We start from the raw sequence: 13,283 nt of genomic DNA, 5'->3' as shown, positions 1-13,283 counted from the left end.
CCCCTACCCTGCGGCGCAGGGACACGAGATTGAGAGCTGCCCTGCCAGTGGAGAAGCGGGTGGCTATTGCAATCTGGAAGCTGGCAACTCCAGACAGCTACCGATCGGTGGCGAACCAGTTTGGAGTGGGAAAGCCCACCGTTGGAATGGTGCTGATGCAAGTTTGCACAGCCATTAATCGCACCCTGTTAAGAAGAACTGTGACTCTGGGGAACGCGCAGGACATTGTGGATGGCTTTGCAGAAATGGGTTTCCCTAACTGTGGAGGGGCAATAGATGGGACGCATATTCCTATTCTGTCACCACCCCACCTGGCATCAGAGTACGTTAATCGCAAGGGGTATTTCTCCATGGTTCTGCAAGCGCTTGTGGATCACCGTGGGCATTTCACTGACATTTACTCAGGATGGGCTGGAAAGGTGCACGATGCACGCATCTTTCGGAACAGTTCCCTGTTCAGGAGGCTGAGGGCCGGGACTTTTTTCCCAGACCGCAAGATCACAGTAGGTGACGTCGAAATGCCCACTGTGATCCTTGGAGACCCCGCTTACCCCTTAATGCCATGGCTCATGAAACCGTATACAGGGAAGCTTGACAGGAGCAAGGACCGGTTCAACTACAGGCTGAGCCGGTGCAGAATGACTGTGGAGTGTGCTTTTGGCCGTTTGAAAGCCCGCTGGAGGTGTCTTTATGGGAAGCTAGATTTGGGGGAAAGCAGCATCTCCGCTGTTATATCCGCGTGCTGTACCCTCCATAATATTTGTGAAGGGAAGGGTGAAAGATTCAGTGAGGAATGGACCTCCGAGGTTCGACGCCTAGAGGATGAATTTGCACAGCCAGAGAGCAGGGCTACTAGGGAGGCCCAGGAAAGGGCTTCAAGGATTAGGGATGCTTTAAGGGAGCAATTTGATGCTGAGAGCCAACAGTAATGTTTGGTGCCTTTGCTGTGCTTTGTTCTACCTTGGGGTACAATATTTACCACTTCCTGCAATAATAAAACATATTGTAAAAGCCATAAAATCCTTTATTCAAAGTACAGTACATAAAAGGCCAGGGGGGTTAGGGTGGTGGACTGTACATTCAGAGGTTTGAATATGTCCTGTTTTGATTACTGTTCAATGTCTGCTGCACTTCAGGATTACTATGCTGCAGGGTAATGGGGGTGGAGTGCACAGGGTAAGAATTATAGTTATCAGGGCTGGTAGGTGATCGCACAGGTGTTGGGGGCAGCTGGGGGTAATAAGAAACTGGCTGCTGGAGAAAGGTGTTTTGTGCAAATACTGGGGAACAAGAAAGAGAGCTTTGGGAGGGGTGTGGGTTACCACGGTACATATCTGCCTGCATGGCTACAAGAGACTCGAAAGACTCAGTTTGGCGAGCCAAGAGGCTTATCATCTGCTTTGAGGTTTTTTTGATAGCCAATTCCTTTCTCCTGCTTTCTGTTTGCCTCCAGTCATACATTTTCTCTCTCCATTCATACATTTTCTCTCTCCATTCCTGCGTCTTCCTACTTTCTCTGTTGTAGTGAATCATAACTGCTTTGATCAATTCTTCTTTTGATTTTCTGGGATTTTTTCTCAAGTTCTGCAACCGACATGAGGCCGGTGATCCGGCTGCATTACTCAAGGTCACTAAAAAAAACATAGATAGAAACATGTAATACACAGAGGCTACATTGTTTATTATCACACAGTGAAGGAATTTTTAGACTTTTTGTAGCATCCTTCCCACATACCTCACATAACACAGAGAGGCCAGGGAAGCTAAGGCATGGCGAGCAATGGGGTGAGTGTTTCTGCCCCGAGTGCACCTGGGAGGGGGAATTGACCGATGGGTCACTGGGGTTTATCTGCACTGGGTACAGGAGGTAGCTGGTGTCCTGCACAGGGGACAGTAGTGAACAGGAAGGTGGTGAGCTGCTGGTGGGGGGGGGCGGTCCGCGTAACTGCCGGCCTGCTGGTGAGGGGGTGGGAAACGCACAGCTGTGCTGGCTGCCTGCTGGGAAGGGTGGGGAAAAACCGGAGGGCACCGTGGGGCTGGCTGCCTGCTGGGAGGGGGGGCGGAAAGACCGGAGCGCACCGCGGGGCTAGCTACGTGCTGGGAAGGGGGTGGGGAGACCGGAGCGCACCGCGGGGCTGGCTGCCTGCTGGAGGGGGGGAAGACCGGAGTGCACCGCGGGGCTGGCTGCCTGCTGGGAAGGGGGTGTGGAGACTGGAACGCACCGCGGGGCTGGCTGCCTGCTGGGAAGGGGGGAGGAAGACCGGAGCGCACCGCGGGGCTGGCTGCCTGCTGGGAAGGGGGTGTGGAGACTGGAACGCACCACGGGGCTGGGGGGGGGAACGCGAACCTGGCGCCCTGCACTCAAGTATCCCTAAATTCTCAACAGGGTTTCCTACTGCCAGATATATCACTGCTGCGTGTTACCTGGGAAGAGAGGGAGGGTCTTCTACAGCAATGTGGATTCCGCCCTGGCCCCTATGCAGCTTGCCTGTGTGCAGCCATGGTCCCCCCACCCCTCGCTGCACAGTGGATCGGACGAGTTAGCCTGACCGGGACAAGGACCATGGTGGCTCTCCCGATAAACTTGAGAAAGCACATTGCGCACGCTCTGGCTGCAACTTTTCAAGAGATTACCGAGGCAGATTACAGAGACGTGATAGAGCAAATCAATGGGCTATTCCACGTTTAGGCATGCATGCAGGCAGCCATAACCCAAACCCTCCTCTCCCAAAACATAAAAATCTGCTTACCCCGAGCACGCTCCTCAGTTTCTTCCTCACCAGCAACTTCCAGCTGCTGCGACTGGCTAGCCTCCTCCTGGCTTGAGAAGAGCTCCTGGCTGCATGCCTCCTGGGACTCCGGGGTGTCTCCCTCCACGTCAGTAGCCTCACTGTCGGCTTCCTCTACACCCTCCCCCACTTCTCCCTGCTCTGAACTCTCCATCGTTGTCCTCAGATTGACAGTGGGGTCACACCCAAGTATGGCATCCAGCTCCTTGTAAAAACGGCAGGTTGTGGGGGCAGCTCCTGAGCGGCGATTTCCCTCACGGGCTTTGCAGTAAGCACTCCTCAGCTCTTTTATTTTGACCCTGCACTGCAACGCGTCCCGTTCATGGCCCCTTCTCAGCAAGGACTGCGATATCTGCCCATAGGTATCATAATTTCTCCTTCTGGAGCGCAGCTGTGCTTGCACAGCTTCCTCACCCCAAACACTGATCAGGTCCTGCAGCTCGGAATTGTTCCATGCTGGGGCTCGTTTGGGGCGTGGAGGCATGGTCGCTGATTGATTGAATGATTGATTGCACTCCACACCTGGCTGAGCAAACAGGAAGGGGATTTTTAAAATTCCCGGGGCATTTAAAGGAGGGGTCAGCTGAGCCCAGGGCAGTGGAGTGTGCATGATTACCAGAGAGGCTTCTAAGGTATGCTGGGATACCTCCTTATACCCCGGAGGTCAATAAAAGCACTGGTGGGCGTCCACACTTGCTGACCAGCGCTGGATCACCAGCGCTGGAATCCCTACACCCGAGGCTCGACCGGGTGTACAGCCAGCGCTGCAACCAGGGAGTTGCAGCGCTGGCCGTGCTTTGCAAGTGTGGCCACATCCTAAGTTGCAGCGCTGTAACCCCCTCACCAGCGCTGCAACTCTCTAGTGTAGCCAAGCCCTCAGTATACAATTGTCATTTCCCCCAAGCTCATGCCATGTCCCTGAAAGTTTTTTCTTGTTTCACACACAAACTCAGAGCTGGTGAGTGGTATTCCCTTGCTCCATCCTTTCCTGCCTTTGCATATTGACATGAAAGGGCCCCAGTGTCTTGTAGCTTGGCTCAGTGTCTTGTAGCTGTTGTGCAGCATCCTTGAACCCAACCTTCTCCCATTCAAAGTTGAATCATACAGACTCTACTGCTGGAGAGAGTACTGTAGCCATGGAGGTGGGGGCAGTACAAAATTCTCACGTCACATGCACACTAAAGAGCTTGACTCACATTTTTTTCTCCCTACATGCTGGAAACTCCCTGGATGTCCTCTGCACATAGGAAGTAGAGATCACATAGGAATTTGAGAGCAGATCCTTGAGGGGTGTGAAATGTTGAATGTGACACTCCTCATTAGGCTAAATTCAGCACAAGGTGCCAGAAACTTGACAGTTGTGAAGGTATAGAAGGAGCAGTAAACTGAGTAATACAGCAGGTCCCAAGTAGGTAGAGGTAATATCAAAAAATTGGCTAAGCATTTGTGTTTCAAGGGGTATATCCAGTGAGAGCCTCTCAACTATGAGTTCCTGATTATTAATACTAGCATATTCCATTTACTCTGTCCACATGCAAATGCTAGACACTGCAGAGTCACATCTTTCTCTGCAAAAATGTAAAAGTTTTAACTGTTTTGCCATAGCTTTGAATTTTAATAGCATGTACTGAACACAAGTCTTTTATACAGTTACAAGAAGTTTGTAGCTATTCATTGATTCTGTATGAATTTCTCATGTCAAATATACCAAACATAGGACTACAGAAGTTATTTGCATAAGTTTTATACCCAGGGCATAACATAGGGCTGTAATTTGCAAATTAAAATGTCTTGTTGTAGGAAGTAGTTTTCACTGAAAGCTCATGGGAACATGTAACAGCTCCAAGTAGATACCTTCTGAAAATGCCCCATATCAAATACCACATTTATTCCACAGTGACAACCTTGATGGTGAAGTGAGCAGGCAATAACTCACCCTGGACAGCAGCAGCTACCGAAAAATTTCAGCAATGAGTCCTTCAGAAGTATCTCTGCAATTCTCTGGGGAGCTGTGGCAGGCATCAAAAGAGATTTGGCCTGGTACATTGCTGAAGTAAACTCTGAGTCAAGCAGAATCTCTGCTTTCTTTACACCTCTACCTCCTCCCCCTAGAGTGCCGCTGCTCCGCTTCTCCTCCTGCCTCCCAAGCGCCTGACAGGGAGGGAGGAGTAGGACGGGAAATGTGGCATGCCTGGAGGAGGAGGCAGGGCCGGGGATTTGGAGAAGGGGTTGGAATGGGGCGGAGTTGGGGCAGGGCAAATTTTTTTTGCTTGGGGCAGCAAAAAACTTGGAGCCGGCCGTGGGAGCTATCAATGCAATTTCCATTAAACCCCCCTGGTTTTTAAAACATAGTACAAGCCATGGGCTAAGCTACAGGATTTTGTGGTGTCCCACAGCACCTGCCATATTAGTGTTCAGCTACTGAAATAAATATTATGAGAGATGTCACTAGTTGGCATTGTTACACATAGGCTTACAAGTCTGAACAAGTTTTTAGGCTTAGGAGAAGCCTTAGGGGTGTTTCTTGTTGTTTTTCTGATGCAAATTCTCTGGGGAGCTGTGGCAGGCATCAAAAGAGATTGCTCTCTGCCTTAGTCTCTGTAACTAGAATCAATTCTTGGGGAATAGTTGCTCCCTTGGAACAGGATTTGGTGTATGGGCTGGCATCCCTGAAGAAGAGGATTACTGGCATGCTAAAATGGTTCAGGCTGAATCAGTTCAAAATAAACTGGTACTTAACTCTAAAACAAAAATAATAATCTATCTAGCATAGCTGATGGCACACTTGTAAAAAAACCTCATGTCCACACACAAAAATGATCAAGACAATTTATGTCTGCTTAAGTGTGCTTAGCAAGTAAATTTCTCTAGTGTAGATCTATGATGTCAGCACCTTTCATGAAAAGATTAATAAAATATAGCCACACAGCCACTGTGAAATATGTTTCTTTCTGGTGTTTGGGAGACTGAAAAGTAAAAATGCAAAGGATATGCTGTTCACATAGTACTCTCTTCTCCTTAGGGCTTGTCTACACTGCAAATTAGTGTATGGCAAACCAGGGTGTCAATCTACAGCACAGTAGTCTGGCACACATTAATTGGCTGTGTGGATCCTGGTACCACATGTTAAAAATTCTGTAGTGCATATCAGCGTACTGCTCTTTGAAATGAAAGTACATCAGAGAGTAGTATGGAACTTCTTCTGTGCAGCAGCTGGGGCCACAATGCAGGTCAATGTATGGCTGGCTAGTGTATTATAAATTCACACCTGGCTTGCTATGCAGTAAGTCGCCATGTCAAAAGCCCTCAGAACCAAATTAGACATGCTCTATGTCCCAACTAGTGTTCTATTTCTGGAACAGCTTCTAATCTCACTTATGCTAATAGTAATCAAGAGTAGCTCCACTGAAGTAAATGAAGTTACGTTGAGATAAAACTGGTGTACCTAAGGTGAGAAGACTCTTTGAGTTGGATTTAGGAAGATAAATTCTTGAGTGACTAATTGTGTTTCATCCTGCGTCTCCTGGAGGCTAAAAACCATTTTTCCCCTCTTCATTCTGTTAATGTAAATGGGTTAGAGATCTTCCAGTGTGGCAATAGGATTTGTTCAAGAGCTTATGCTGATTCTCCTGCCTTCTGTATCCTTCCCCATCCCATTTAAATCTAAGATGAAAAACTCCTCTGACCTATGCCATCTTGTATTTGTTACCTTTATCTCACCCAATTATTATATTTCTAAGTATATTATCACAGAGTATCATTTGATTAAACTTTCTGAAGCAGTAGGGGGCTGAAAGATGCTAAACCAAATAGTATAATGGAATTTTAAACATTCAATACAAAAATCTGTGAATAGTAGAAAGAGATTAGTGATAAGTATACCATCTCTTCACTGTTACTATTTTTTACGTGGTAACCACACAAAGTACATGTAGTTATGGATAAGAAGGTATGACTATTTTTACATTGATCAAAAAAAATCCAGCCCCCAACTTTGCTTTTTTATCTTGTCTATTGTTTAATACCAGTAATAGATTTACATTTATCTAGTTTGTTTCATCCAAAAAGCTTCCAAAGTTCTTTAAAATTTGAAAACAGATCTATTAACTATCCTTATTGGAATTATTTTTCCTACTAACAAAAAGCAGCTCCTTCTGGGGTGCAGGACAGCAACTGTTTAACAGTTTGCAGTAACATTATATCATAGGACAGGGTGAATTTAGAGGAGCAGAATTCAATTACCCAAACTGGAATTTGGGCAGGAGTTTATCGTAAATACTATCTTATTACAACTCTTGGAATCTTACTTATCAATGGTATTTGATTATGAGGTATACAAACTATTGATATCTTACTATTTATTATTGCTGACCTTTGAGCAGGAGCGGTGCCAGGGTTTTTGGCGCCCTAGGCGCAGGGCCGGCTCGCCGGTCCCGCGGCTTCGGTGGACCTCCCGCAGGCTTTCCTGCGGACTGTCCGCTGGTCCCGCGGCTCCGGTGGACCTGCTGCAGGCGTGCCTGCGGATGCTCCACCGGAGCCATGGGACCGGTGGACCGTCCGCAGGCACGCCTGCGGGAGATCCACCGGAGCAGTCTGCTGCCCTCCCAAATCCTGGCAGCCTAGGCAACCGCCTAGGTCACCTAAATGGAAGAGCCGGCCCTGCCTTTGAGCTATGAAACTGAGATTATAGGGGAAAAAATAGCTTTTTACATCACTAATCCCACATGTCAAGCTTTCTTCCTAGCCATATTTTTGTTTTGTTCTCTTCCCATTTTGGCTGCCTCTCACTTTATCAGTCAATGCCTCATATTTGGGGTCTTGATGGATGGTGAATTATTCTTTGATATGATTTTCATTTCTCCCATACTGGGGAACAGATGAAAACTCTGCAAACTATTGAAAGGAAGCCAAGGAAGGAGTAACATCAGGCACTTGGTTTTCCAATAACCATCAATCTGCACAGTCAAAGCAATTTTCTGAACTACAGAAAGAACAAAGGTCCTTGTAAAGTGCCCCAAGGATGATGGATGGGTTACCTGCAAGGAACTGACAGGGAGGCAATCCCAAACTGTCATTGACAAGGAGCTGGATGCACAGACATGACAGGGCAGTAATCAAGTATTTGCAGTTTTGCAGCTGCTTATTTTGCCTGTTTCAAAAACAAATGGCTCCAAGTTTGAACAAAAGGATCACAGAGAACAACCAGAATGTTATGTTTTTCCAACTCCATGGGCCAAACGTATTCCTGGGTGGTGGTTAGAGGGCTGGAAATAAAGTATAAATGGTACTGCAAGAACTTTAGCATAATTTTATAAGAGCATCTATTTTTTATGGCTTAGGAACTTGAATGGATATTTTAGAGCTGAGACCTTAATATATCGTCTGAAACTGCTTCCAGAATTAGATTTACACTCAATTTTTGCTTTGTCTTAATGCTTGGGCTTTGAAGACAGACCTAGGACACATGATAAAAAGGCAATGCCATAGGTAAATCCTTCAGTGGCAATGAATTTGGCACTGACTACACTGGAAGCCCTGCACCCTTGAAATAGAAACCAACCCATGGAGTAGTTTGTTGCCCACGAAAGATTTCCGTGGTTACAAAGCAGGTGAATGAGGCAAGAGTGCATAGTGGGGGTCCTGAGCCATTGAACCAAACTCTAAGCCCCATACATGATGGAAACTGATTCAAGCCAGGGGGTGTGGCAGCATCCCTAGTTCCAGCATCTATTGAATGAAGTGACAGAAAATATATTTCTGCTAAGGCTCCGCAAATAGGCTTTTTGGCTGCTTCCCTGAAGGTAAAGTGCATGTTTATGGCTGGCTTCTCCAGTGGTGTTCATTGTTTCCTCACCACTGCTACACGGCTCCAGATTTCAAATGCAAAGTGGCAGGCTCATTGGGCCAAAGTGACCTCTTGTGTAACTTGCATTGATGAGCAGCTTCCAAATGTGAGATCCTTCATTAGCCAGTGGCTTGATAAACTCACGCTATTGAAACCGGACAGCAGTTAAACATATTGTAATAAAGCTTGTTACTTGAGCTTGGTATTTGCCAGTTTCCTAATCTAGACAGGCCTTGTGCTGTGAGATGTATTCTCCTTTCCTTTGCTGCATTTCCTATGGATCTCGTGGTGCTATTGTGTCATTGGGGAGAAATTTTGCTAACATTCAGGGATGCTTTTCATTTCATTCTAGGTCAGATGCACATAATGACAACTCTGAAATGAGTTCATTTCCTCAATCAATAAAGCATTCAGTAATGCTGCTTCTGGTAAAGACAGCTTGAGTTACTTGCAAAATGTCCTCAGTTTGTATTCACCAAATAATGTGGAGATAGCAGGCCATTTCCAGGCTCAGCAACCTTTAAAACATGAGGCCATATTGTGTTTGGGAATTGAACAGACCTATCTAAGGGCAGAATTTGGTCCAAACAAATGGTTCACAAACCAAACTGTTCTACATCATTATTAACAGAGTAATGCCCAAATCTTGCAGTACCTTCTCAGTCCATTCCAGGACAAACAACTCCCATTAACTTCAAAGGAGATTTGGCCGTGAGTAAAGAATGCAGGCATGAAGGAAACAGATTAGTTCTAGCATTGCTACTTTCCTTGTGTGGGGGAGGATGGTGTTAAACACAAAACTAGAAGAGAGGTGAAGAGGAAGCAATGACAGTTTCCCCTTGTTTCTGCTTTCTAGCAATTGTACTAATAAAAGTAAATGTTAATATAATTGGCTCCTATATCTGAATTCAGCAAAAGATACAAGGAGAGTGTAAAAGTTCCATTTCTTTACCTGGGCAGCCCTTTTCCAAGAGCTCAGTTATGAGCTGCCTACATTGTGCCTGTAATAACCTTAGTCCCAGTTTTGGACCTTAGCGTCCAAAATATGGGGGTTAGCATGAAAACCTCCAAGCTTAGCCACCAGCCTGGACCTGGTACCTGCTGCCACCACCCAAAAAATTAGAGTGTTTTGGGGCACTCTGGTCCCTCTGAAAAACCTTCCCTGGGGACCCCAAGACCCAAATCCCTTGAGTCTCACAACCAAGGGAAATAATCCTTTTTCCCTTCCCCCCTCCAGGTGCTCCTGGAGAGATACACAGACACAAGCTCTGTGAAACTACACAGAGGGACTCCCCCTCTCCGTTCCCAATCCTGGAAACAAAAGTACTTTCCTATTTCCCCAGAGGGAATGCAAAATCAGGCTAGCGATCCAACACACAAATCTCCCCTTGATTTCTTCCTCCCACCAATTCCCTGGTGAGTACAGACTCAATTTCCCTGAAGTAAAGAAAAACTCCAACAGGTCTTAAAAGAAAGCTTTATATAAAAAGAAAGAAAAATAAGTACGAATGTTCTCTCTGTATTAAGATGATACAACACAGGGTCAATTGCTTAAAAGAATATTGAATAAACAGCCTTATTCAAAAAGAATACAAATCAAAGCACTCCAGCACTTATATTCATGCAAATACCAAAGAAAAGAAACCATATAACTTACTATCTGATCTCTTTGTCCTTACACTTGGAAACAGAAGACTAGAAAATAGAAACTACTTCTCCAAAGCTCAGAGAAAGCAGGCAGCCAGAAAACAAAGACTCAGACACACACTTCCCTCCACCCAGAGTTGAAAAAATCCGGTTTCCTGATTGGTCCTCTGGTCAGGTGCTTCAGGTGAAAGAGACATTAACCCTTAGCTATCTGTTTATGACACGCCCCCCAAATTGCAGACAGTGGGGAAGCTCACTGGCGGCGATTTCCTTCTAGAACTTGAAAATAAACAGATTAATACAACACATACACCTTTACATATCCTAAGTATATAACTAACAGACTTCTACATTTTAAGAACACTTTTTAACTACTGAATTCTGGGAAACTCTTACGGGAGAGTGCATCAGCAACTTTATTAGAAGCTCCTGTGATGTGTTGAATTTCAAAATCAAAATCTTGGAGAGCTAAACTCCAACGAAGAAGTTTCTTGTTGTTCCCCTTGGCAGTATGAAGCCACTTTAGTGCAGCATGGTCAGTTTGTAGTTGGAACCGCCGTCCCCAAACATATGGGCGTAGCTTTTCCAGGGCGTACACAATGGCATAGCATTCCTTTTCACTGACTGACCAGTGACTTTCCCTCTCAGACAGTTTCTTGCTGAGAAACACGACAGGATGGAAGTTGTGATCTGTTGCTTCCTGCATGAGCACTGCTCCTATACCACGCTCAGATGCATCTGTGGTTACTAGGAATGGCTTGTCAAAATCCGGGGCCCTGAGCACAGGGTCCGACATGAGCGTTGCCTTAAGTTGGGTAAAGGCCTTTTGACACTCATCAGTCCACTTAACTGCATTTGGCTGGGTCTTTTTGGTCAGGTCGGTCAGTGGGGCAGCGATTTGGCTGTAGTGTGGTACAAATCGCCTGTAGTATCCGGCCAAGCCTAAGAAGGATTGGACCTGCTTCTTGGACCGTGGGACAGGCCACTTTTGGATAGCATCTACCTTGGCCTGTAGGGGGTTTATGGTTCCTCGACCCACCTGGTGCCCCAGGTAAGTCACTCTGTTTTGGCCTATTTGACACTTTTTGGCCTTAACAGTTAGTCCTGCCTGCCTGATGCGCTCAAAGACCTTTTCCAGGTGTAGTAGGTGTTCGGGCCAGGAGTCTGAAAAAATGGCCACATCATCCAGGAGGGCAACTGCAAATTCTCCCAGTCCAGCTAGTAGACCATCTACCAGCCTCTGGAAGGTGGCGGGTGCATTTCGAAGGCCGAAAGGAAGGACATTGAATTCATACACCCCCGCATGGGTGACGAATGCTGACCTCTCCTTGGCAGGTTCATCTAGCGGTACTTGCCAGTACCCCTTGGTTAAGTCTATTGTAGAGATGAACTGGGCACGTCCCAACTTCTCCAATAGCTCATCGGTGCGTGGCATTGGATAGTCGTCCGGACGAGTTACAGCATTTAGCTTACGGTAGTCCACGCAAAAGCGTATTTCCCCATCTGGTTTGGGTACCAGAACCACTGGAGATGCCCATGCACTGGTAGATGGGCGGATTATACCCATCTGTAGCATGTTCTGGATCTCCCGTTCTATAGCAGCTTGGGCATGAGGAGACACTCGGTAGGGTGGGGTTCTGATTGGGTGAGCATTACCTGTATCAATGGAGTGGTATGCCCGTTCAGTCCGTCCTGGGGTGGCTGAGAACAATGGGGCGAAGCTAGTGCACAGCTCCTGGATTTGTTGCCGCTGCAGACGTTCCAGGGTGGTTGAGAGGTTGACCTCTTCCACGCCACCGTCTTTTTTCCCGTCGTAGTAGACACCGTCAGGCCACTCAGCATCATCTCCCTGGACTGTAAACTGACAAACCTGTAAGTCTCTGGAATAGAAAGGCTTGAGAGAATTAACATGGTACACTTTAGGCTTTAGTGAGGAATTGGGAAATGCTATGAGGTAGTTTACAGCTCCCAGGCGCTCTTGGACCGTGAAGGGCCCTTCCCATGATGCTTCCATCTTATGGGCCTGTTGCCTTCAAGACCATAACCTGGTCTCCTACCTTGAAGGACCGATCTCTGGCATGTCTGTCATACCAGGCCTTTTGCTCTTCTTGAGCATCCTTTAGGTTCTCTTTAGCAAGGGCTAAAGAGTGTCGGAGGGTGCTTTGTAGGTTGCTTACAAAGTCCAGAATGTTAGTTCCTGGAGAAGGCGTAAACCCCTCCCATTGCTGCTTCACCAACTGTAATGGCCCCTTAACCTCGTGACCATACACAAGTTCAAATGGTGAAAACCCTAAACTGGGATGTGGTACAGCCCTGTAGGCAAACAGCAACTGCTGCAACACTAGGTCCCAATTATTGGAGAATTCGTTGATGAATTTTCGTATCATGGCCCCCAAAGTTCCATTGAACCTTTCCACCAGGCCATTGGTTTGATGGTGGTACGGGGTGGCAACCAAGTGATTCACCCCATGAGTTTCCCACAGTTTTTCCATGGTCCCTGCCAGGAAATTAGACCCTGAATCTGTAAGGATGTCGCAGGGCCAACCTACCCTGGCAAAGATGTCTGTTAGGGCCAGGCACACAGTGTTAGCCCTGGTGTTGCCTAGAGCGACTGCTTCTGGCCATCGGGTAGCAAAGTCCACTAAAGTCAGTACGTACTGCTTTCCTCTGGGCGTCTTTTTTGGGAAAGGGCCCAGAATATCCACAGCTACTCGCTGAAATGGGACCTCAATTATGGGGAGTGGCTGGAGAGGGGCCTTGACCTGGTCTTGAGGCTTACCCACTCTTTGGCATACCTCACAAGACCGGACATACTTGGCAACGTCCTTGCCCATCCCCTCCCAGTGGAAGGACTTCCCCAACCGGTCCTTGGTTCGGTTCACCCCAGCATGGCCACTGGGATGATCATGGGCTAAGCTTAAGAGCTTCCCCCGGTACTTAGTTGGAACCACCAACTGTTTTTGCGGCTGCCATTCTTCCCGGTGTCCACCAGAAAGAATTTT

The 13,283-nt window shown here is 47.0% G+C and overlaps 1 protein-coding gene across 1 annotated transcript; it reads right to left on the bottom strand.

Annotated features, from left to right (window-relative positions):
• Positions 1-1,080: 1,080 nt before the first annotated feature.
• LOC127047826 (uncharacterized) lies at positions 1,081-3,204 on the bottom strand. Its single transcript, XM_050946661.1, has 2 exons — positions 2,751-3,204; positions 1,081-1,631 (listed from the first exon to the last, which is right to left on the bottom strand). The coding sequence occupies exons 1-2, from the start codon at positions 2,941-2,943 to the stop codon at positions 1,081-1,083; spliced, it is 744 nt and encodes a 247-aa protein (XP_050802618.1). The 5' UTR covers positions 2,944-3,204.
• Positions 3,205-13,283: the final 10,079 nt, after the last annotated feature.

Source organism: Gopherus flavomarginatus, chromosome 3 (genome assembly GCF_025201925.1).
Source record: "Gopherus flavomarginatus isolate rGopFla2 chromosome 3, rGopFla2.mat.asm, whole genome shotgun sequence".
In the NCBI taxonomy this organism is placed as follows: domain Eukaryota; kingdom Metazoa; phylum Chordata; order Testudines; family Testudinidae; genus Gopherus; species Gopherus flavomarginatus.
This window is presented reverse-complemented; position numbering and strand designations above follow the sequence as displayed.

What these genes read in the sequence shown, in the direction of transcription:
- LOC127047826 (XM_050946661.1), bottom strand. Translation starts at nt 2,943, where the DNA reads ATGGAGAGTTCAGAGCAGGGAGAAGTGGGGGAGGGTGTAGAGGAAGCC. An exon ending in AACTGAGGAGCGTGCTCGGG is followed by an intron (nt 1,632 to 2,750) that starts GTAAGCAGATTT and finishes TGTTTTTTTTAG; the next exon opens with TGACCTTGAGTAATGCAGCC.